This window comes from Chiroxiphia lanceolata, chromosome 7 (assembly GCF_009829145.1).
Source record: "Chiroxiphia lanceolata isolate bChiLan1 chromosome 7, bChiLan1.pri, whole genome shotgun sequence".
Lineage (NCBI taxonomy): Eukaryota > Metazoa > Chordata > Aves > Passeriformes > Pipridae > Chiroxiphia > Chiroxiphia lanceolata.
Genome location: NC_045643.1, coordinates 14,727,299 through 14,751,337, shown reverse-complemented (window position 1 = coordinate 14,751,337; position 24,039 = coordinate 14,727,299). Strand labels below are relative to the sequence as shown.

Genomic DNA, 24,039 nt, shown 5'->3' with positions numbered 1-24,039 from the left:
TTGCTCATTATCAGAGGGAGTTGTAAATAAAAAAGTATTAAAAAGCTTCAATTTCATATGTTTTAAACATACACCATCTTTTGTCAGAAACACAGCCAAACCTTGAGCTGAAATTTGATTACATTCAAATGTTTCCTAAATAAAGACACATACCATAATGATAGCACACTTGACAGTATCCTTTCCCTCTTAATTAAAGACTAACGTACAATTCCAAAATTACATTGAAATTTTCACAAATTTTGATCCAGTGTGGATTTATCGTACTTAATTCTTGGTGAATTTATTTCCCCAAAACCTGACCTGACCTGCTAAGCAACCTCAGGTCTCTCCTCTTTGCTACACTTCCATTCTGGTAAAACTACAACTTGGTCAACTGAAAAGTCTGTACTAGAAGAAAGGTGTGAGGATTTAGCAGTGCAGCTCCCTCTGACATAAATAAGCTATATTGAACCTCTTGTTCTGTTGAGCAATATTATATATTGTCATATATGGTACTAAGGTATCTAAAGAATTAAAATAGGATTGGAAACTTTATTTAGAGGGAATGAACCATAACCTGCTAAAATTCAATATGTTTACATCCATAATCCAACTGAAATTGTGGGAAAATCTGTATTATGCCAATCACATATATTTAAGAAGCACACTTTGATGGACATAGCTACGTATGGATAGGTTTAAGAGGTGCTAAGATTTGCTATGATTATGACAGCAATTCCATCAACTTTTCTCAGAAGCTTGGAATTACAGCCCTGGGATGCCACATCAGGGCCAACTTACACTAAGAGAGAAGAATGAACTACATTACAAAACAAATACCTGTTTGCAAGTAAAATTCAAAGGCGAACAGCTTAATTAATTTTCCACTCTTGCAATACTGCAGAGGAAAATATTAAGGACAAAAATAGAAAAGTAATATAAACTTGGAACTACAAACTGGTTTATTTTTAGCCAGATTGTGCTGAGAGAGAAAAGAATTGCATCCTTATTTCAGTTGCAAATCTAGAATTTGTTCATTATTGAAGGGCACATCTTGGAGCACAAGTATGTTACAGATTTAATTTCAATGTTACCTTTGGGCACTTTATCCATATTGGTGAGTGTGAGGATGCTTCCTCTCAAAGTATTTATTTTTCTAGCACTGAGCTGTTTTATTAGAATATGCCAGTGTGATGCTGAGTTTATTTTTTTTTAAGACCAGCTAAAGCAAACTCCTCAACTGAGGATACTAAAATGAAACTATAGCCTAGTGTAAGAGAAAAATAAGATGCTTTGAATTAGGTTAAGTATCAGGTGTACCATTTATCACTTAGTAATATATTGGTCAGGGATTTTCCTTTGGTAAGCTGAAAATATTTTAATGGGAAGAGATATATGCTGTTGTACAGGACCAGCAGCTAGAATGATATGCTGCACCTACATGAGAATACAGCTAGCCTAACTTTCAAACTGGATTCCTCTCTAGATTTCTTTTTCATGCCTACTGCAGATGCTGTCAAAACATGCTAGGAGAGGGCTCATGGTAGGTATTTCTAAAGCTGTAATTGAAGATTTCTCCCTCTGCACCAGGACCTTGAAAGTTTAATACACAAAATGAAACAAAATGTAGCACCTGAAGTATATCTAGGCACATGCTGAAAGAGAGGTAGTATTTTTATGGGGACACAGTAGAAGAAATTTTTGACTCAGAAATATCAGAATTTAAGTGAACAAATAGAGGGGTGAGGGGTTTTCAAGTCCATGTTCTGAATATTTTTGAAATTTCTCTTGACATATCAGCTCCAAAATAGAATTATTTCAAACATTATGGAGCTATCTCCTTACTTTTCCACACCGTCTGTCCATGTGAATGGTCCCATTAACTGTACAGAGGTCGAGGAAGCAATCTGTAAAATCAGGCATGACCTGGCTACTTCCTGTTACTTATTAGTAAGAGATATGAAACAGTTCAGACCAATGAACAGTGAACTCCAGATATGACTCTTAAGAGATCACTTTCCTTACCTTGTCTGAATATGAAAATTGTTTGTGGTCCCAGTATGTTCATAATCATGGACAGCAGCTGCAAAGATCATTGCTAAAATTTCCAGTTCTGTGAGCCAGTGCTGGTAAGTGAAAAACAAATCCTAGTCACATTTACTGTAACAGTCTAAGTCAGATTAAACAGTACAGCACTGAAAATATTTTGCACTACCTTTAACTTAAATAAATTTTCCACTTGTCTTATTCCAGGCAACTATATATCCATAACACTTCAGTATTATACAGTAAAATAAGTCCTTGTACTTGTTATGATTTCTCTGAGACCAAGTTAACATCCATTTGGTCACTAGCAAAGTAAATATTGGCAGCTGAAAATATAAGAAGTTATCAAGAGAATTATATGGTGTACTTTGCAACTGCTATCAGTATCCAATCTGTTATCCCACACATGACACTTGCCAAATTATGCCATATTAATCTAAAAGTTTGATATGAAGTTAAGGTTATAATTTATCTTTTAGTAAACTATATATACAGTTCATAAAAATTCAACATACAACATCAGCATTAACTATATTTTGTCAGTGTACATGGTACTAAAATTAGGCCCATGGGAGACTTTTCTGTTCTAAATTTTATCATAGTTTGTACTGATTTAAAAAAAAGGGTGCATACAATTACACAGAACAAAAGGTAATACAGGTCATGTATACAAAATAATGCAGACCCTGGAGTTTTGTGTCCTTTTATAACTTGCTAACTGAGGCTGTTCTGTATCGCTCAGTTTGTAAAATAACCTCTATTATCTTCTTTCAATTTCTATTTCTTGAATGATAAATCATCCTTGAGGATAAAATTTACTCCATCTAAAAATGGGGGCAAAAAACTCATATGATAATTAACCCCCACAGTCACAGGACTGATTAAGTCAAATGCCAGAATATATTTCAGATGTTTTTGGCATAGAAGTAAGCTTCTGTTCTAAAGGATCAAAGAATGATCTCAAGTTTATGCACCCGAATATGCACATATGTATGTATGAATGGATATGAGATATATAAGCTGCCAGATGTAGTAAAAGTTGCCAATAGTAGCACTTCTTTCGAAGAAGAAGAAAGGGAACCGTCAAGATTCATAAGTAATTTGAGAATAATAAAATAGGCCATTCAGCAACAAAATAAGACTGCTGAGGAACAAGTACTGCCTGTTGGTGAAGCAGTACAGATTTTAAAAGGTCACAACACAGTAAAGAGAATGTACTGTAAGCAGTTCTAAAAATGGAAACGATGACCTTCATAGTATTGTGTGTCAGAAGAAACCAGGCCATGACCAGTCCTGGCTTTCACAATATTTTCAACATACCAAATAGGATAGAAACACAGAAATTATTAGTAACTAAACACAAACTTTTTCTTTTAGATGTCTTTTTAAGGTCAGCTTTTCCAGCAACCAAAATAGTTGCTACACAATGCATTTACAAGTAGAAGAACATTCCTTACAAACAATATATCTATGGGCGACAAAGAGACTTCATACAGTAGCATATGAGAGCAAGTACACTAGAGACACAAGATGTACAGTCAAAACTGAGATCAGTATTCAAATCAGAGAATCAGAGTATTTTAGCTGAAGCATTTCTAAGGAAGTGGGAAAAAGCTCTTAGAGAGACAGTTAACAAGTGTTTTTCTCAACGGGAGAGGCAAAAACAGGTATCTGGAAGTCTGCAAGACTGTGAAGAGCTGAAACCTGTTCCCTCTCAAAAGATACTATGACATGAAGGTGTAATGCCTAATGTAAAATATCTCTTCTATTGAGAGCTGTTTTCCAGTGTTATAAATTCCTTATAAGTAAATAGATACATTTCAACTCAGCTCTGTTTGAAACTAAATTTTTTACAACAATGGATTAAAAACTGAGTAAGAAATGGAGTCTCAAAATTCACTTATTGACAGTAAGCTTCTTTACTTTGAGCAATACAGGTATGTGGGAGGAGAAAAGGGATGGTGGGAAGATGATCGATGACTCAAAAGTTCTTTACGAGATGTATTCCCTGGGACTTGGATTCTTAAATCTTTATAAAGATGAAAACTTCATAAATGCAACCTTGAGTTATACATTTCAGTCATATCATCTGGGATTTAATCTCTTGGGAAGGTTAATAAACTCTGTGCCATCTGTGATATCTAGCTTTCTAGCACATTGATCTGAGGTAGCTGGATCTTGTTTCTTAAGATAGACAGCAACTTTTGAAAAATATAATGATAATTTTATTTCTTTAACTGTGACTCTGAATATGTGTTATTCTTCACTGGAATCTTTCTAAGGGCTTGTGGAGAAGCATAAACTCTGACCAGCCAAATTTTTTGGCAGTTGCTGAAATACGGCTGTTTTCCAGCTGCCTATAAAAATACAAAACACATGACCTCAACAACATGAATTGTGAAACGGATTTTCTAAAACCCAGCTTTTTGAAACATTTGCTTCAGTATGTCTTTTGGAAAGGAACAAAGAAGATAGCAAATCTTTGCAAGTTCTTGGAGTCACTATGAGGTCCTGATACAATAAAAGCCAGTTAACTTCAAATTGCACACTAACCTGCAAAAAAAAAAAAAAAAAAAAAAAGACAAACACCATTGGAATTTGATCTAGAATTGCATCAAATTGACTCCAAACCAGGTATTTGCCAGAAATAGAGCAGAGTTAAAAGAGGTGCAGAATGGATACGCTCTGAAAATTATCAGCTTGAGAAGCAAATTTCAAATTGTTAATGAGTAGGGTTCTGGAGAGTAAACCAGGCAACAGGGAAAAAAAAACTTAAATAGAACATTCTCATGATACTGATGCATTCTCAAATTGCAAGAGATATTTGGGACAGAAATACTTTGCAAGCTGCAGAATCACTAGGCCCTCTAGGCCCTCTTTCAAACACCAAGTTCCATAAATGTTCCCTCTACCTGGCAAGCTACATCTGTTTGAAGGTACTCTTGACTAAGTGTTGTCCTACTTTTATCATAGAATTGTAGAGTCATAGAATGGTTAGGGTTGGAAAGTTCCAATCCCCCCTGACATGGGCAGGGAAATATTGCAATTCAGTATCATAATTTGGCAATTAAAATGTAAATTAAAACTGGTCTAATTTTATAGAAATATTTTGTAGCGGTTTTGCAGCATTAATGAGGTTTTACAGCAGCAAAGTCTAAACTTTTTTGAAAATAGTTGTCCAAATCACATCAAAGTGCAGTTAAAAGGTTAAGATGCTAATAATGTAAAACTAGTGTTGGTGAGGTCTTTCTCATACTTGTGTGCACTCAGTGAAATAGCAGATATTCAAATATGAAACAGATTCCTTCATTCATTGTTCAGAGACACACAAAGTGTGTTGCAAAGTTGTTTAATCAATGGCAAAACATCCCAAACTGGCTAGGACAGCTTTGGAAGCTTGAACCTTGTTCTGGCATTGCAAAGAAAATCTCAATGCTCTCGTTTTTTGAAGGGCAGAGGGGCACAGATACAATGGGCCAAAGGGATGTTTATAGTATATAACAAAGCACAGGGATTTTTCTCCCTGTTAAATTGCTGATCCAGGTGTATATCTGCAACAAAGACATGTCTCACATCACTTAACTTTTGCTGTTAACTTTACAGTAGAAGACAAGGGTAGGTTAGGAACCGTGATTTAATCTCTTCAATATTTTTCTTTCATTAAAATACTATTTTGATAGATCAATATTATATACAAAAACTTTGGTTTGGACTCATCTTGGCAGGAGCTGTCTAGGCTCTGCTTCAGTCTGATATGAAAGTCATTTTTTTTCAAGAAAACATCTCAATGTGAATAGGAATCTTGGCTGGGGAATACTCTGGGCTTAATTCAGGAAGTAATACTGGAGTTAAAAAGTAGCTTTAAAAACTTGATACTTAGAAGCAAATTACTTCCTTCAAACAGTAGAATAAAAAGCTGCAATGCCTAGGGACTTCTCCTTGCCCCCACTACAGCCAAAGGCAAAGTTTTAAGCGAGAAAAGGCTTACTGACATTTATTTTGTATATATATGAGCACAAACATCTAGAATCAGCCCTAAATTTTTCCTTTCCAAAGTCTTACAGAATTGTTTCATAGCTCTGCAAACAGAAATCAGATACTATCTCTTCCAATTAGTTTTGTTTGTTGGTTTGGGTTTGTCTTCTTTTTTCTTTTTGTAAACAAGTGTATTCACAGTGAAGACAAATCATCAAAAGACCATTGATAGCAATGTCCCTTCTCTTTCAGTCAGTATTTACTTCTGCCTAGCAAGCTGATAGGGAGGAGACTCCCACTGCTGGTATTAAATATAAGTGTTTAGAAATAAAAATGCTTGCACAGACTCATTTTAGTTCCCAAATAAATAATAAAAAATACTGTGACATTGCAAGACAAATGCAATATCCTGACTACTATAGGCATATACTATATACAAGAGTAGTCCTAAAAAAGGCAATAAACTAAAAGAAAAAGCAGTTGCAGAGTGCATGACTGGGCCGGATGGGGCTTTGAGCAGCTTGGTCGAGTGGAGGGTGTCTCTGGCCATGGAAGGGCAGTTGGAACTAGATTGTCTTTAAGGTCCCTTCCAACCCAAAACATTCTATGCTGCTATAATTCTAAGCCTACACTGATTCAGTACATCTTTCAACAGCCAGGACCTCAGCAGATACTAAAGCTTCCTTGCCTGATCACACCTCCCATGCTGTGATGTGAAAGTAAAAATTTCTCACCTGCCCACTCCTGCAAATCTATCTATTCTAATATGATATATAATACCCAAGTCCAGGCGACAAAAAGCAACAAGATTTAAAAAGGACTTTTTCCCTCCCTTTTCCCTCCACATAGGGAGAACTTCAGCTCAGAAAACCTGTTAAAATGACATAAAGTTCACAGCCTGAATGGTAGTTTGGAATCTCTATCTGCACAATTTTCAAGGGAGATTTTTCCTTAAGAAAAGGCATATGCACACATTTATTCAAAACAGTAGAGTCTGAGAAAAAAAGTAAATTGAACTTCACAACATTCCTTACCATGATACCAGTGTGAATCATTATGTAATGCACAGTTTGAGTAACGTCAGCTGCATGGACCAAATTGTGATATGGATTTTTGTATTTGCTGTAACCAACTTCAAGAGCTTCAGCAAACGAAATAAGATTGGGAACGGGGATCTAAGGAGAAGAAAACATTAAAATAACTGGTTTTTTCCTGCAACAGCTGCAAAGTCAATCATGCAATAAATAAACCACGAGTAATATACTATAGAATGTAGTTAGCAAACAACAAAAGAAAAAATTAAAATGTAAAGGTCAAATATCATACATGCATCAGTGAGTCTTCATCCAATTTTTGTAGATGTTATATCCCTCTACATACACCATGCACAAGAGACTGCAGAGCTATCAGCCAAATGGTTTTCAAGACATGCCTGTCTGTCTGTACCAGGACAGATTGCTCATATAATACAGGCATGACAGATAGGAGTCTAAAAATAGGATTATCTCCTTTTCTTCACCAGTTTTACTTGCTTGAGGCAAGGCTTCCTTTAATCTCATAGAATGACTTTCCTTCCTCCAGGCAATGTGTGAAGTACAGGTACTATCTAGTCCCACTTATTTTCCTATTGTGCTGGTTTTGGCAGGGATAGAGTTCATTTTCTTCACAGTAGATACTATCGGACTATGTTTTGGATTAGTGCTGGAAAGAGTCTTGATAACATGTTTTGGTTACAGCTGAGCAGAGGTTATTCAGAGTCAAGGCCTTTTCTGCTCCCCATCCCACCCCACCACTGAGTAGGCTTGGGGTGCACAAGAAGCTGGGAAGGGACACAACCAGGCCAGCAGCCCCAGCTGACCCAAGGGACACCCCAAGGATGTGGTGTCAGGGTCAGCAGCACAAAGCAGGGGGAGGCCACCTGGGGGGCTGGTGCCTGGGGACTGGCTGGGCATCAGTCAGTTGTGGTGAGCAATTGTTTTCATTTGCATCATTTCTTCTTGGGTTTTATATCTCTCTTTGTGATTTTCATTAATTTTCTATATTATTATTGAGAACATCATTCTCATATTATCGTTATTAAACTGTACTTATCACAGCCCTCAAGTTTTCTCACTTTTACGCCTCCAATTCTCTTCTTCCATCCTGCTGAGGAGAGAAGTGAGCTTTTTTGGTGGCCAGGGTTAAAACGTATCACCCATATAATGAAATTACATTTGCCTTAAGAATTTTTTCTTTATTTAAAAGCCCTGTAAGGTAAACAATGGAACTGAGAATGGGCTTAAACCCACTCTGCCAGTAACATTGTGTACTTCGTGTCTGTGTTGTTAATGGTAGCCCTGGTGTGGTTCTGACTTCAAGCACATGAAGCTTGTTGTTACAATTAAAAGATTCAGAACAACTTCAGGGTGAAGCAGTCTTTTCAAAAGGAACATGGAGTTTTGCAGTGGAGAGATTTTGAAAGTATAAGAAAACTTTCATTTGGTTCTATTATAACGATAAATTTAGCATTTTGATCCATATTTTCATCTCAGTCTTTCAAAATTGGCTATAAGTACTCCATATTGTATTGTAGACCCCTGCAAACACCATGGAAAACCAGCTTTCTCTTTATATATCCCTTCAAGATGGGTAGGAGAGGAAGGTTCATCTGAAGCCCCTCCACAGTAGTGAGCAACATACTATGACCTAGACCATGAAAAAAGTACTTAAGACTAACTACAGTTTTCTGCATTATTAGTAATCTTTGTTCCAGGAAGCTGGGTCACTGATTCAGTCCTGTTGAGTAAATAGGTTGTATAAATAATCTATTTATGTAATGCTTACAAATGACATGACATGGGTGTTTCCATTTTTTGGCCTGCAGAAGTTTCATTTGGTAGAACAATTGGAATATTACAGTATTTGATTTGCCATATTCTTTGTATTGCATTGTACAATAAAAAAAAAAGTCCAACTTATGCTGTCATCCTTGCATTTTAAATTTGACATATATATTTTTGCATACATATTTTTATTTGTGGCTAGTTCCTGACCTTGAAACGGCTCAAAAGGTCATATCGGGTAAACAGCTCATACATCATAAATTTCAGACTGTGCTCTCCACTTGCTTCATTTAGGGTAAATACGTCAAAAGACCATTTATCAACATCCTGCAGATGAGGGGAAAAGAAAAAACAAAAAACAAAAAACCAAAAACCATAACATTTCCATCTGCTTAAATAGCTTCCAGTTGATTATTAGAAAAGATATTTTGGAGGTTTTTTTGAGGGAAGGAGGAGAGTTTGTTGGGTTTTTTATTGTCCAATTCTTTCAAACTCCTACTGTAGCTAAAACATTAATGACTATTTCAATATTAATGATGAAAACAGTTGTGCCAGTTATGAAGAAAATACTTGTAACATGACCTAGGCAACTTTGCATGCTTTGAGTCAAAGGTCTTAATCTTTCAAATTTAACTTTCTGCGTACAAATTGTATAAAGAACCTTATGGAGCAATGTGAATACCACTCTTTAAATAGGTCATTAACACTGATGTCATTAACCATAAAGAAATTTGAGAATAATGTAACAGTGTTTGACTTTTAGGGGAAAAGCTGAGGTACTCAATTCTCAAGAAATACCAGTTTTTAATTGCTCACATAGACATAGGAACTCAGCTCTCCATAAAAGATTGTCTTTTATGTGAACTGAAGCAATACCGTAAATTCAGAGCAAATACTGTACTTCTTCCACAAGCTTTGGATTCTTTTGTTAGTTCTATCCCAATACTATCTCCTTTTTCTTTCCTAAAACGGAAAAAAATACTCCTGTCTGAGACACTGATTACCATACCACTGAGAGCTGATAAAACTACATCTCACATTTCTATAAAAATTTCTATACAAATTTCATCCTATTGTTCTAATAATGTCTAAATGAAATCACAATTAAACAGAATCTGGTTTTGAATTTTTAACTACTAATTTCTCTGTTCTGTGTGTTAAGTTCTGTAGTATTAACTATGGCTAGGGTATGCTCAGTAGAAAAATAACTTCATTTCACCCTAAAAGTCACTAAACATAAGTACAAATACATTCAAATTCCACAATGATTAGACTTATTTCACCTTAAATGTGACTATCACTTCTGATGGGTAAGCCAAACCAACCATGCTTGAAGTTCTTCGATACATCCTAAAGAAAACAAATAAAATATCAAGACATAGCACTCCTATAAAAAGTACCAGAACAGTTTATCTTCTTTTAATTCATTTTTCAGAGTTTTTGAAATAACACTAAGCTATTAAATGGTCTGATCCCAAAGATTACATAAATCTTTTTATGAACTTATGAGAAAAGCCCCTCTTTTATGTTAGAGCAGTCTTTGGTACAATTTACTGCAGAAGTTGCAAAGCCTTTGATTTCTTCCCCAGAATTTTCCAGCCTTCAGGAGATTTTACAAATTTAGTGGTTTCACCTGGATTTCTATCTACAAAAATAAAGTGATTGCAGAAACTCAAGAATATACCTGGCTCAGAGATTTGCTTCAGGTTCATACGATCTCTAAAAGGATCTTCAGTGGCAGACACTGTGGTTAAATGCTGCACTTGCTGCGATAAGAAAACCAAACTCTCACCTTTCTACAAAAATCCCAGCCTGTACAGCATGCACAATGCTTCGGAATTTGGGCTTTTCTTCAGATCTCCTCTTCGCTATTCCCATTTCTCTTGTGAATGTAGAAGCTAACCAGTCCCGCACTTCCAGCGGGACCGAATCCGACTGGATGTCAGAGAGTTCATCCTCAGTGTCCAAAAGTTTCCTAAAAAAAGATTAATACAAAGTAACCAACAAGATGTCAGACCGAAGCAAAGAGTACGGAGAGGTGAACAGCCAACAAAACTTGATTTCAGAGGAGCCGAGGTTGTCTGTAAATCGACTCAGCACATTACTAAATGTCTTCTCTGGTAGAGGCCGAAGGGAAGCTGCACACAGCAGATCTCTTCTCTCTCCCACTGGTTATGTTCCAGAAGGTAAAAGATATTAAAATGGAAGATATTCAACTGAAGGTAAAAGAAGATTTTCGACAAAGTTATCAAAGCTGTGGTGGATTGAAGTGTAAACAATGAGCTATAAAATCTAAAAGATTGACTTACAGGAACGTCTATAGAAAGAGGGGTTGCTGCTATAATCAAGAACACCAGTGGTCCACCCAAAATGGTGCAAAAATTGTTTTGATACTGAGCTGCAAAGTAAATTATATTACATAGCAATGCTATGATGAATGCATGTCAATGAAGACCCTGCATACATGCTTGTCATTTTATTGCAGTGCAATAAAAGTATTAAAGAGGATTAATTCCTTTAATAAAGAGAACTCCTTCTGTGTGGAGATCTGTATTCCTATTAAAAGCATGGTAACAAAATCATAGCAATAAAGATATTATACAAGATTGGATTGCAAGTCAGCTTTCACAGTTCTAAGCAGTTCAAAAAGCTAGAAAAACTTAGGTATAGATCTTGCAAAATAGAAAAAGTTAAAAAGAAACTTCACTTAAACAAAACTGACTTGAAGGTCATCAGTTTATTTAGAAGAAACATGTAACTAAATATTCTCTTAAAACAGACTCAACACTTCCAATCCACACTTCTATAAACCCTTTTCTTGCTGTTATTTGCCCATATCACTCAGACTGCTGAGATTTTCCAAGAACCTAATCCCTCATTTAGTCAGCTGTCAAGTTTTCTTTCACACAATTATGAAAGAAATCCCAGAGTTAGGATGACCTGAACACATGCAAAGCATGCCACTCTTTTAAAATGTTTTATTGAAAGTGGTACCAACTGAATTGCAGATGCTATTTGATTATATAAATCTATTTCTCCAGTGCTGCCATTCTGAAACTCCTTGAGTTTGTGTGAATTGGATGTAAAGCAACAATGGACAAAATATTGTTGAGTGTGATTTTTTTATGAAACAATCCGCTTGTCAAGTTAAAACATGGGCCTCTTCACCTGAGTGAACAGGATTACTGGGAAAAAAATTTGGTGGGAATTCAGCTAACATATTTGTGAATGGATATTTGGGAGAGGAAAGTTATCACTTTCCTATCCATTTTCACGTTTACACCTCTGCCATTGTCTTTTCTTTCTACCCTTAGCAAAACTGTTAACTCCTTTCCCTATTTGTGCACTCTCTCCTCATATTAGTTCGATGTCTCTTTCACACCTTTCATTTTCTCTGTTTCTCTTACAGGTTTTCAAAACCTGGCCAAATCGAGGTCTTCTCTGGCACATAGAGAGATTAAGCAGCAACACAGATGTTTAAGAAAAGCCTGAATACAGTATAGTTCAAAGGAATCCCTATATAAATCTAATACTATCTGAGGGATTATAGGACGATGCCTAGTAAGAAGCATGATGCCAGAAGAGTAATGGAAATTATTGGTGAACAGTGAGCGTAGTGTAGTTGTGTTCATCTGCTCTGTTCTCAGTTTCAGCAGTTCATTTGGCTAGCAGGCTATTTTGTAAGGTTTTAAAACTGGATCTAAAAAAAATGCCATAAAATGCACCCCTCATCCTCCCCCAGTTTACTGAAAGAACAGCAGAAACTTTCCTATTTTTCAGAGACATAGACTTATGAGTCTAGGAAAGTTCTTTAACATGGAGTGCAAGAAGAGTAGAATGGACAAGAATTACGAAATTTTCTGAAAGTGGGACCCAGGCCAAAAATCAGTAATTAAAATTGGAGGGGCAGGACTTGTGTAGAGGAAAGGATTTGGGCAAATTATCTTGCAAAACTGAATGAGGGCTGAGATTGGGCATAGGCCAAAGGATATAAATTGGCTTTATTCCCTACATTAAAAACTATGCTATAGTCCACTGAAATCCATACCAGTCTAACACCATTATTATATATCCCTGCAGAAATCAGTACATTTATATTTCTGAGGAATATTTTACATTTGATATATTTTTAGTACAATAAGGGATAAAACTTATAATCCCTAGAACATACTTTTGTAACTATTCCAACTGTTACTCAAATTAGATGAAAACATTCCAGCAATAAAAGGACCATGGGCATTAGGCTGCCTCACAGCATGCAGCAGGAATATTCCACATCACCTGTGCAGCACAAAGCAGAGCTCTACATCAGTTTGCTACAGCCTGATGCAGACCTGAATTTGGGACCAAGTCCTGAGCTCTGCAGATATGAGCCACTGCAGTACAAATTAGGGCCAGCAAGACACACTGAAGTTTATCTAATCATTTTAACCATTCACCTGTAAAGTAGGAGGATTATTCAGTCTGTAAATGACAGTAACAGAACTTACTTCATCAAGACAGATCCGAGAAAACAGTATTTGTAAAAAGGGTTTATTTAATCAGTTATTTTCATGAGACCACTGCTCTCTGACAAGAGATGACTGAACAACATGCCAAGGGGGAGAGAGAGTTTCAGTGTCTCTGATTCCAACTTAAATAGTAGGGAAGCAACTGCAATATAGAACTACGGTGCAAGTACAAAATCTTGCAGCTCCCTCAACACATAAGCTTAACAACTTTTCAAAAAGAATTAGTTTCTTTGAGAAGCCTAACTGGAACTACATTCAAGGAGAGGAAATAAGGGTTAGTCATTCATCTCACAACTGTCTATTTTCTAGACTTTCCTGACCTTTTGAAGAATAAGAATTATATTGCAGAAAATTACTCATGGCATATGCATTGCTAGAAATGGCCTTTGAACAATTTCACTGATGACTGCCATTCTTTTGTAATTACACGGACAGGGCTACTATATGGGTCTACACATCTGAAAAAATTGATGGTTCCATCAAATTCCCCAATTTGATGGAAATTTTATGTAGGAAGGAAAATAAATTAGACTATATATTGCTTCATACAAACTATGCTTAATTATAAACAATTCTTAGAATCCAATTTCAACTAATTTCATAGCTTCCAGCTTTTGTCAACTTTTATTCATCTATTTTTACTTTGATTATAAAATACAGTCTTTCCGTTATATTTCCATGGGTCTAGATATATGAGTACTGTGAAATACATCTAATTGTTCACCTTTTACTCACTGATTGTGAAAGCATTTCTATAAAATAACCTGGGGATACCTCACTGCAGCCTTTCAGTACTTAAAGGCAGCTTATAAAAAAAGAGAGAGAGCATTTTTTTACACAGTCAGACAATGCTAGAACAAGAAGGAACATTTTAAACTAAAAGAGGAGAGATTTAGATTAGATATCAGGAAGAAATTCTTTACTGCAGAGAAGATGTGGATGCCCCATCCTAGACGTGTCCAAGGTCAGTCTGGATGGAGCTCTGAGCAACCTGGTCTGATGGAAGGTGCCCCTGCAAATGGGAGGAGGGTTGGAAGCAGATGATCTTTAAGGTTCCTTACAACCCAACCCAACACATTTTATGATTCCATACCTTTAAAAAAAAAAAAAAAAAGGATGGAGATGAAATAAAATCAGAAAAGCAGAAGACAGGATCAAAACAAAGACACACAGTTAAACCACTGAACTTCCTATCAAATATTACAAGGATTTTTGCAAGATTTTGGAATATAATTTATAATTGTAAATAGCAAAATGTAATTTGTAAATTGCAATATAATTTTGTGACATTCTCCAATATGTAAACTCCTACATAGGTTCAAAAATGTCACTCTGTAAATTAGTGGACAAGTGACCATAGCTGTCAAACACAAGGCTAGAATCTCTAGCTTAGAAAATATTTGGAATGGAGTCATTACAAGACCCGAAGTCTCATCTCCAGATCAACCACCCTGAAGATCAGAGATTGTGGGCATTTAAAAGCCACACAGTTGTTCCACAAAAATCAGTCTTCAAGTAAAACTCTACTGAGATAAACTCCGTTTAACTGGGAGGCATGAACTCAAATATCCTAGTTGTATTAAATAAATACATGTTGCCTTGGAGGTTTTTGATTTTTTAATTTTTGTAGATTTTAGAAGTAGCTGTATTTAATATATCCCTCACCCTTCAGCACAGTAGTTACACTTACTCAACCCTATTACCCCATTCCATATCAATTCCCCCTAAATTCCAGTCGCATATTTAGTCTCTTTTTCAAGGTAGGCCTTCATTCTGTTTAAGAACATCTGCACCCTGGCCTGGACAACAAGATATCACCAGGGCAAAGCAACCTTCAAATCCTGAACTTTGGAAAGCCTCCAAGGACTGTACGTGCTCCAAAGATGAAGATGAGAAAGAGGGGGTTCCAAAACTCCCCCAAGCTCAATTCCTGAGGGGCAGAATGGGGTAAAGGCTGGGGGGTGGACAAACACAGATTGGATAGACATCATTACAAAAATTGTAACACCTGAGTCAGGGAGCACACACATGGTTTGTATTCCCAGAGCCTGAGAGGCTTCATTAAAACCTTCCCTTATCTTACCTCCTACTTAAATTGCCCTGGAGTTTTTTTCATCCTGAGTCTTTTAGGCAAAAATATATACTAATATATACCAAGGCACACACCCCAATTTTTCTTCCATAAAGCTAAGGAACACCCAAAAATGCTAAGAAACAAAACAAAAAGGCTGTAACAAAATGTGCCACAGAAAGTACGTTTTTTCAACATGAAGTCAGAATTTCAGGGTTACATACATTTATTTTGCTCATATATCATTAGCCTGTTAAGTAGATGCAATGTGAGGAAGAGATACGCGTGGGAAGGAGAGGGGGAGGTTGGGTTATTTAGTTCTATTCATTCCATGAGTAGAACTTCCATTGACAGTTGTGGGAATAAGTAAGACATGGCCCATGGCATTTCAGCTTAGCAATCAATTAATATTGCAGTCATAGTAACTAATAACTTGATCTTCTTGTCACAGTACTGTGGTTTTTGCCAAGAACAATTTTTCAAAATTCAAGCAGTGATAATTTCTTGCTCTCTTTTCATTTAATCAGAATTTTAAATATAGTAATGGACTAGTCAGAAGTATATTGCTTTTCCCTTAGGAATATATCAGATGTACTACCGAGAAAAAGAAAGAAAAGAAAATCAAAAAAATAAAATTAGATAATAGCTATGGGGGAAAAAAATCCATCAGTGCTGATCAGTCATGCTGCCTAACAGGGGTGGTAAAAGATTTCCAGAGGAGAGATTGAGAAGTAGGTATTAGCTCTTTGCTGATTAGTGAATTAATCAAGCCCTTAAGCGTGAATTGAGGAAAGTCCTCTTCCAGGTTTAAATGCAGAAGAATTTATAGCCTAAATAGTCAGTCCACATTTTTACAAATTGTTTAGTTCTATTATCTCACTACCTTCCTGAATGAGCATAAATCAATATATTTAATCAATATTTACATCCTCTATAGTCCATTACAATTTCTACTAACATCCACTAAAAGACTCTCTTGACTCCCACCGAGGATAAGCAAATTTCAAAAATGAATGAGGTGCATTTTTAGTACATAGAGGTCTTTCTAAAGGAAATTATGAATTTACCAACATGTTGTACCCATAAAATTAGCACATTCTTAGAAGAATTGTCCTCATATGAAGAATTACCAGTCAATTAAATAAATGGAAAATAGTCTGGATGAAATATAGGTGTTACAACAGAAGATAAGTAATGTAGGAAGGACCATTGTTACTGAAAATGTTCACTTGTTGACATGTACCGTCTATTTGGAAATACAGAGGTATATACCAAAGATAAACAACATCTTTAGTTTTAGGTCAGGATACTCATGCCTAAAAAAAATATCACTTTGCAGGAGTACAGCTATGAGCCAATGTATTTACTTTTACTTTCTCTTCTTTTCTGGTTTTTTTTTTTATTCAGCTGCTTTAACGCGGTACTCTTGGAGTTCAATAGGGCTGGGACTAACTCGGGGCATGATTCAGAACTAAAATAATAGCAGTAACTTTGAGACAGAAAAGGCATGCCAGCCATTTATTAAATATCCTAAGTGAACTGAGGGGTTTTAGTCAGAATTTAATAGATTTTCAGTGATTTTAAGTGTATTTTTTTGTATAATTTTAATACTGTTGTAAGCTTTCCTCAGAAAAAAACCCCAAACCTTTAGCTTAATACTAAAGATTTCAAAGGCTTATTTTAAGCTTTTATAAGGGTGAAACACACTGTACTAATCTCAACACAATAAGCTTTTTCTCAATAGCAGCTTTTAGAAAAGCATCAATTGTAGGTGCCCCTAATGGATAAACTGAATGATTTACTTCAAATGGTACATTTGTTACTGACAACTTCAGGTAAAGTACATTTAACCATGGGCTGGCTGTGGGGGACAGCAATACACTCTCACAGCAAACTTGACTGAATATTCAGGATTATAATTTAACTTCATGCTTAAATAATTGCCACTTCAAATCTCTCCTCGACTAAGTCATCTCAGAGAGGAATCATACAGACCATATTTTACATCTGGTAAATTACTACCAAATAGGGCATCCCATTCCACCTGTTTTATCCTTGTATCATTAGGCAGAATATTTTCTTTAATATTCATAGATTTTGCCAAAAATGGTAATTTTGAGGAGAAAGATTTTCTAGATCCTTCAAAATAAATTGCATCATTAACCAAATGCCCCACTGTTCAGGCAGAAAGACTAAAAATATATTTTTTAAAAGTTTTAAAAAATATCTACGTCTCTTTGATGTAAAAGAATTTAACTTTCTCAATCCTTGCACCATCTAAGAGATTTGCAGTGTGATAATATCCTCTGGTTAATCTCAACAGATAACAGTGTCTGCATTGGTACAATTTCTTCCATAACCAGAGCCTTACAGTCAGTGAAACTATGTGAATTAAAATACCCACTACATCTCATATGCTACAGGTGAGAATAGAATGTGAATGGCTCTGCAAGATCAAGTAACAGATTCCTGCTGTGAGATGCTCAGCAGCAACTTATGTAGCTTAGAGCCTCGCAACACTGATAATAAAATACAGCTTATGAAAATCAAAAGAAACATGAAAGGAGGAACCTTTACTGACTTCTGCTCTCATTTAAAATAGGAACAAGCTGCTAAACATATATTGATGCCTAAAAGAGAGTGAAAGAAAGCACAGGGTTGTCAAATAAGTATCCCAGCTTATTATTTTTTGAGATATCAATTCCTAGCCTAATATGGAGTAGCTGCCATGGACACAGGTTCTGTTGCAGTATTGAAAAATTTGAAAATACCAGGGAACAGCCTTCTCCAGCTTGCAAACATAACCAAAACTGAGAGCTGGCCAATAGCAGGCTATACTGACTGTTCCTCACCTCAGCAGCTCCTGGAAACAGCAGAATTTCATTTAGTTGTTGGCCTCTTGCTAAGCTCCATTCACACCTCCACAATACAGAGCTCTCTGAGTACCAGTATCCAGTCAAGTATTTGCTCCTTAGAATCTTCTTCCTTGGACTCCACACAAGAAAGATACACATGTGCATGATTTATAGCCTAAATAGTCAGTCCACGTTTTTACGAGTTGTTTAGTTCTATTGTCTCACTATCTTTCTTGTCACAAATATTTCTGTGGTGCACTTCAAGGCTCATGCAGACATTTGGTGGCGTGAAATGACAAAGCTCTTTGTCTTGCAATTTAAACTATTTCCTTTTTGGATGTTTGAAAATGTTTGTCCCTATTTAAGTCCCAAAACTGCAGAAATATTTGGAGCATTACTGGAGTAGTACACTGGAAATTCAGTGTAGTCCAAGGTGTTCATTACAACAGCAAAGTTTGGATTTAATGACCTCCTTTTTAGCTAACATTATACGTATCACAGTGGGTACTTCTTTTTCTAAATAAAAACCTTTTATCAAGAAGAACTGTGTTTGCCATGATAATATCATTGAAATACCTGCGCTATTTCCAGAGCTCTCATGCAAACATATATTGTTATAATGCCACTTACCCTTAATGACATTTCCTTTCACTTCATGAACCTATGTTTGTTATTTTGTCTTGTTGAATCAAAGGTGCTCAAAGCAATTGCCAGCTATATACAACAGAGGTACTTCATACATTACTGAAACACAGTCTCTTCAAAGTCAAAAGTTCTCAAGGGGTTAAAGGTTTTCTAGAAGGGCATTATACAGCCTGAAACAAACTAAAAGCCCCTTATGGAACTTAAACCGGTCAGATAAAAATCCTCCTGAAATCAAGTGTATTTTCTAAAACATTAAAGCATTAAAAAATAAGATGTAATTGGAATAAAATATTCTGATTTTACTCAGAACAACCTAAAAGTATTCTCCACAAGATTTTTTTTTTTTAATTTATCTTTGGAATACATACGTTTTTAAAATCTTGTAATTTCCATCTAGATTTTATTAGATTTATTTTCTTCTTACTTAGCATGAATGAAGAGCTGTGTTTACAAGGAACGGAACAGCTGTCGTGACTGAATTATCAGGCTGTATTTATTTCCTGTCTGAATCTAAATATCCTTCTTCCATTGCCTTGAGCCAAGTGGAAGGTACTAACGGAGAAAATTCTTCAAGATTTGTCAGAATTATTTATAACAACTATTAAGTAAGTTTGAACTTCTTCCACAGAGCAGATCCGCTGAGGGGCTGAAACTGTGAGAGTTTCACCGGTTATTTTCAGCTGACAATAAACCTCTGCTTCATCTACCAAAGTGTTAGATCTCTTTCATGGGAGCATTTAGTGCAGCTTACAATTATTCAGCACTGACAGATGCAGCAGTCCTGAAAAGGACCTGTTAAACAAGCTTATTAAATGACATGGGGCCACAGATAATGAAGTTCATGGGAAAGCAGCACTTATGAGGTGTCTGATGTCTGTGCTTTCCAGCTTTCCGTCAACTCAGAACCTTTTATATGGGATATTGACAGTCATTGGCCCAAACCAATTTTTCCTCATTTTGGAAGGTTATCCCTTCTGCCTATCCCTGTTTCTAAGAACACTATTCTCTTCTTCTTTGGACTTCATAAATAGAATCTGTTGTGTTGTTTCTCTGCCTTTTCCCCAACCCAGCTGTATACAGTTTTAGAAAGCTCAAGTATGGAAACAAGTATATGTACATAGTTATAAAAAATGCTCAGATAAATGACTACAGTGTAGAAAAACATGGCAGCAGAGAAAGGGAGTCAGAGGACCTGAAAAAAATGTTTCATCCTCTGCTAAAGGGTGTGAATTCTACAGCTACTCCCAGCTGATTGTTGCACTATAAATAAAGATTCAATATGCCATCAGCTTACACGTTTGCATGTACTTCTATGTGCATACACAACTTTATAGTATGACACAGGATTTCAAGAAACTCAAACTAATGGTATACAGGAGGAAAAATGGGTGTCTTCTACTGTAAGAAATTGGAACTGCTCACTGGAAAAAACTCAGGCTTATAAAGAGAAAAGTGTTTTTTCCAGAACAGGGCCTGAGATTTAATTTTTAAGTAGCACTAATGGTTTCCCAGAGCTGTGGAACAGACTGGGCTCTTCCTTGATCCTTGGCTACATTATTGAACATCCTCTGTGAGATATGTGATACTTAGGTCTCTTTATTGACCTTAGTTTTGACTTGTCTTTTTGTTTTTTTCATCTCTGTTGCTGTGAAGAATTGCAGAAGGTCCTTTTGCAATAGGTGAGTGACCATTGGCGAGAGCATTTTATTATCCTAAGAGGATGTGCATCATAACAGAAAGATGAGTTAGGATGCTTATAATGAACTCTCTGTTTGTTGCTATTCCTATTCTGTCTGTAGAGATATTTAAGAGTGCTTTCCCTCAGCTGATATTGAAGTCTATCTCCTAGAAAGGTGAGAAAGAAGAGACCACCACAGACAGGATTAAATTTTAGACTGCTGGTTGAAGCTGTGGTCTTCCTCTCCTTGGATACCTAAGCAATGGGTCAGTAAATTCATCAGGACAAAATCCAGGGCTCAAGAATGGGATTAAAATAGAAAGCATGGGTATTTTCATGTGAGTTGCAGATACTGACTGAACAGCAAATCGTATGTAAGAAACTCACTGAAGTCATTTGAACTTTGTGATGTATAAAATTACATGTTCAGGCTCAGCAGGAATAGGCTGTTTTGCTTATGATCTAAACTATTATTTCTAATCTACTAGTGAGACCAGTTAACTCAGTTCCAAACTCCCACAGAGGTAGCTCTGTGCAGGACAAAGAACCTGTATTCTTTGGTAGGAACAAGGACAAGTGCAACCACACAAGCTAATTCAGCCTCCACTGGCACTTGGCTCAATGATACGCTGCTTTCGTTCCTTTATGGCCTCTATTATGGTAATATGAGCCAAAATAGAAGTTTGTTGATAATTTCAATATACATAAGATAGATAGATAGATAGATAGATAGATAGATAGATAGATAGATAGATAGATAGATAGATAAAAAATCTGGCACCCTAAGGACCTGTACCAATTGAACTACACATATGACTGCAAACTAACATAAATTCACAAATTAACCCTTTATTTTATATAAAAGAAGCTGGATTAACTTAACCAGCAAAACTGACATGAGTATATCGATAGTGGCATATTAATTACCAATATTTTAAAATATTTACCTTAAATTCATTCAGTTCATCTTCATAACACGTGAGGCCTTTGGAAGTCACTGAGGTACCTACTGCTTTTCAAGTTGTGTACTTAACTTGGGATCAAGTTGAAACTGTCCCCTAGAACATGCAGCTGGGAGGATGATCAGAAAAGGTTTCCATATTACCTTCCCCTGTTTAGTCAGCTTTTTACAGAATTGGATATGCATGCACTCCAAGAGTAGCACACCAGTATCAGTGATCCTGCCAGCCTAGTCTGTCATATAATCTCTGAAAACAGATCACTAGCACCAGCTTCATTTGCTATTGTTTTCATTCTTCTGTTTTCAAATGGGTAGGCTTTCTAGTGCCCCAAAAGCAAATGCTCCAAACTCTGGACTGGCAAGTTTTAGTGTGTAAATCACAAGAATCAGAAAAATGTTGAAGCAGTACTTCAAGCATGATATCAACTATGTAGATTTGCAAGGGAAGGGGGGGCTGGGGACATGACACAGTGTTAGGTCCATGAAATAAGTCTTAAATGCAATATAAAACTGAGACATACACTGCACACTTCAGCAGTATTGCAGTTTTGGCAGACACCTTTACAAGACCTTTCTGCTTAGAAAAAAAACTTAAAAAGAGATCAGCATGCAGAAAGAAATGCTATAAGTTAGCTATTTAACTTCAATATAGTACATATCTTAAAATTCTTTCAAGAAGCCAAATACTTAGGATTTCTAATTTAATTGAGGTCAACCCACAGTATAGATGATTACCATTCATACTGGTAGTAAAAATTATCATAAACAAAGCATGAAACAATATAAAATAAATCACAGCTTTTCAAGAATTTATGTATTTACTGACCAGATTATAGTATTCTGACTCATTTCTTTGAGCATTTCTCCCCAGGCAACAATTACATCTGACCTTTGAAACTTGTGACTAAAAGATCTAAGAGCCACATAAGCTTCTTCTGATGTGCACAGACCTTCAGCTCATGTCAGTTACAATTGCATGCAAACCCCAAATTTCTAAAATGCAGTTCACAACATCTTTTCCTTTTTGGTTCTTCCCTTTCACTTACCTGGTTTCATCAATATAAACGGCCTCCAGAACAGATGCTGCATATTCAATATTCTTTTTTAAATCCACCACATTAATGTCACCCTTCTCCAGCTGCTTTACCAAGCATCTTAATCTGCGGGGAAAAAAAAATAAATCAGTGTGATACTTTTATCAAACTTAATTGACTTCAGTTTCTATTTGAAATACTGGAACCAACACAACAGCCAATGCAGAGGCAAGAGACCATCACTCCATCTCTTGTCTTAAGGCTAGTTTAGTTTTTCTAGTTTTAGAATGGACACAACACTGACTGGTTGTATGTTTTTATAACTTGCTAAATTTGTAAGATCTATTAAGAAAAGGCATATACATTCCAGAAAGTCAGAAGGGACTCATTAACCACCATCAAGCACTTTCCTATTCATTTCTGACATTATTACTATGCCTGAGTCTCTAATTTTGTTTTGAATAAAAAATAAAAGTTTGCGTATTGTCTTACTATAATTTTTCTGTGCTTAGCTGGTTAATTATATTTTTTTCATATTCACTGTATATTTATTTTGCTTCATTTAGATATCTTTAATTTTTTTTAGGCGTCCAGTATGTTTTGCTGCAGAATTTGTATTCCTATTAGTGTGAGATAATGTGGAAGTCTGTTGTTTCTGTATTTACAAAAAACTCATCATTAGGCAGTGCCTATGTCACCCAAAAAAATTCAGATTTTCCCGAGTGTGCTGTTACTTTTAGTTTTGAGAACTTTGTTTTACAGTACAAATATGGATACGCCCAAACAGGATTTCGTAATGTATCAACTCATGACTCCATAGCAATAGACTTGTACAGATAAACTCCTTGAATATCAGATATTTCCTAAATTCTCTGTTGACAAGAAGACACTTTTGACACTTCTCAATTTAACCATACAGAGTGGTCAAAGCACTGGAGTGAAATGAAAACCTTATCAGTAACTGTACAGAGCTGTGACTTAATGGGTATTTTCCTTCTTTCTGTTCTGCATCTCTCAGTAGAAACAATCTACAGTTTTGTATCATGTACGATAAAGATTTCTGCAATTAAGAATTCATCATTATTTTAACATAACTTTCATTAAATAACCTTTTTTATGTGCGTGAAAAAAATTGTGAAACAAGCATTTAGTTAAAAAGTTTATTGAAATTGAGTCAGCATTAAGCTGACTACTTTCAGAAAAGATCACAGTCATGATTTATGAATGAGCATATAGAAAATTTGCAATATGCTACCTGTTTATATATATGTATATATAAACACCATATATTATTTTTATTGAGTCCAATATTTGATTGAACCTAATTAAAATGTATAATTTACAAAAATGTAGTGATATTCAAAACAAATATAAACTTGGAAAGTACAGTTCTGTCATAAAACCACTTTCATGTTTTTCTTCATATTTCGTTGGCTCAGTACAATTATGTTCAAGCCTG

At 35.8% G+C, this 24,039-nt stretch overlaps 1 protein-coding gene across 9 annotated transcripts in view; it reads right to left on the bottom strand.

Moving 5' to 3' along the window:
• PDE1A (phosphodiesterase 1A) overlaps nt 1–24,039 on the bottom strand; it is a 203,194-nt gene that overhangs the window by 33,031 nt on the left and 146,124 nt on the right. For all 9 annotated transcript variants that reach the window (XM_032693796.1, XM_032693795.1, XM_032693794.1 and 6 more), the window contains 6 exons: nt 22,593–22,706; nt 10,618–10,800; nt 10,109–10,175; nt 9,036–9,152; nt 7,038–7,178; nt 2,008–2,108 (listed from right to left, as the gene is read on the bottom strand). In XM_032693796.1, the coding sequence (XP_032549687.1) occupies nt 2,008–2,108; nt 7,038–7,178; nt 9,036–9,152; nt 10,109–10,175; nt 10,618–10,800; nt 22,593–22,706 (723 nt within the window). The remainder of the gene's footprint in view (nt 1–2,007; nt 2,109–7,037; nt 7,179–9,035; nt 9,153–10,108; nt 10,176–10,617; nt 10,801–22,592; nt 22,707–24,039) is intronic.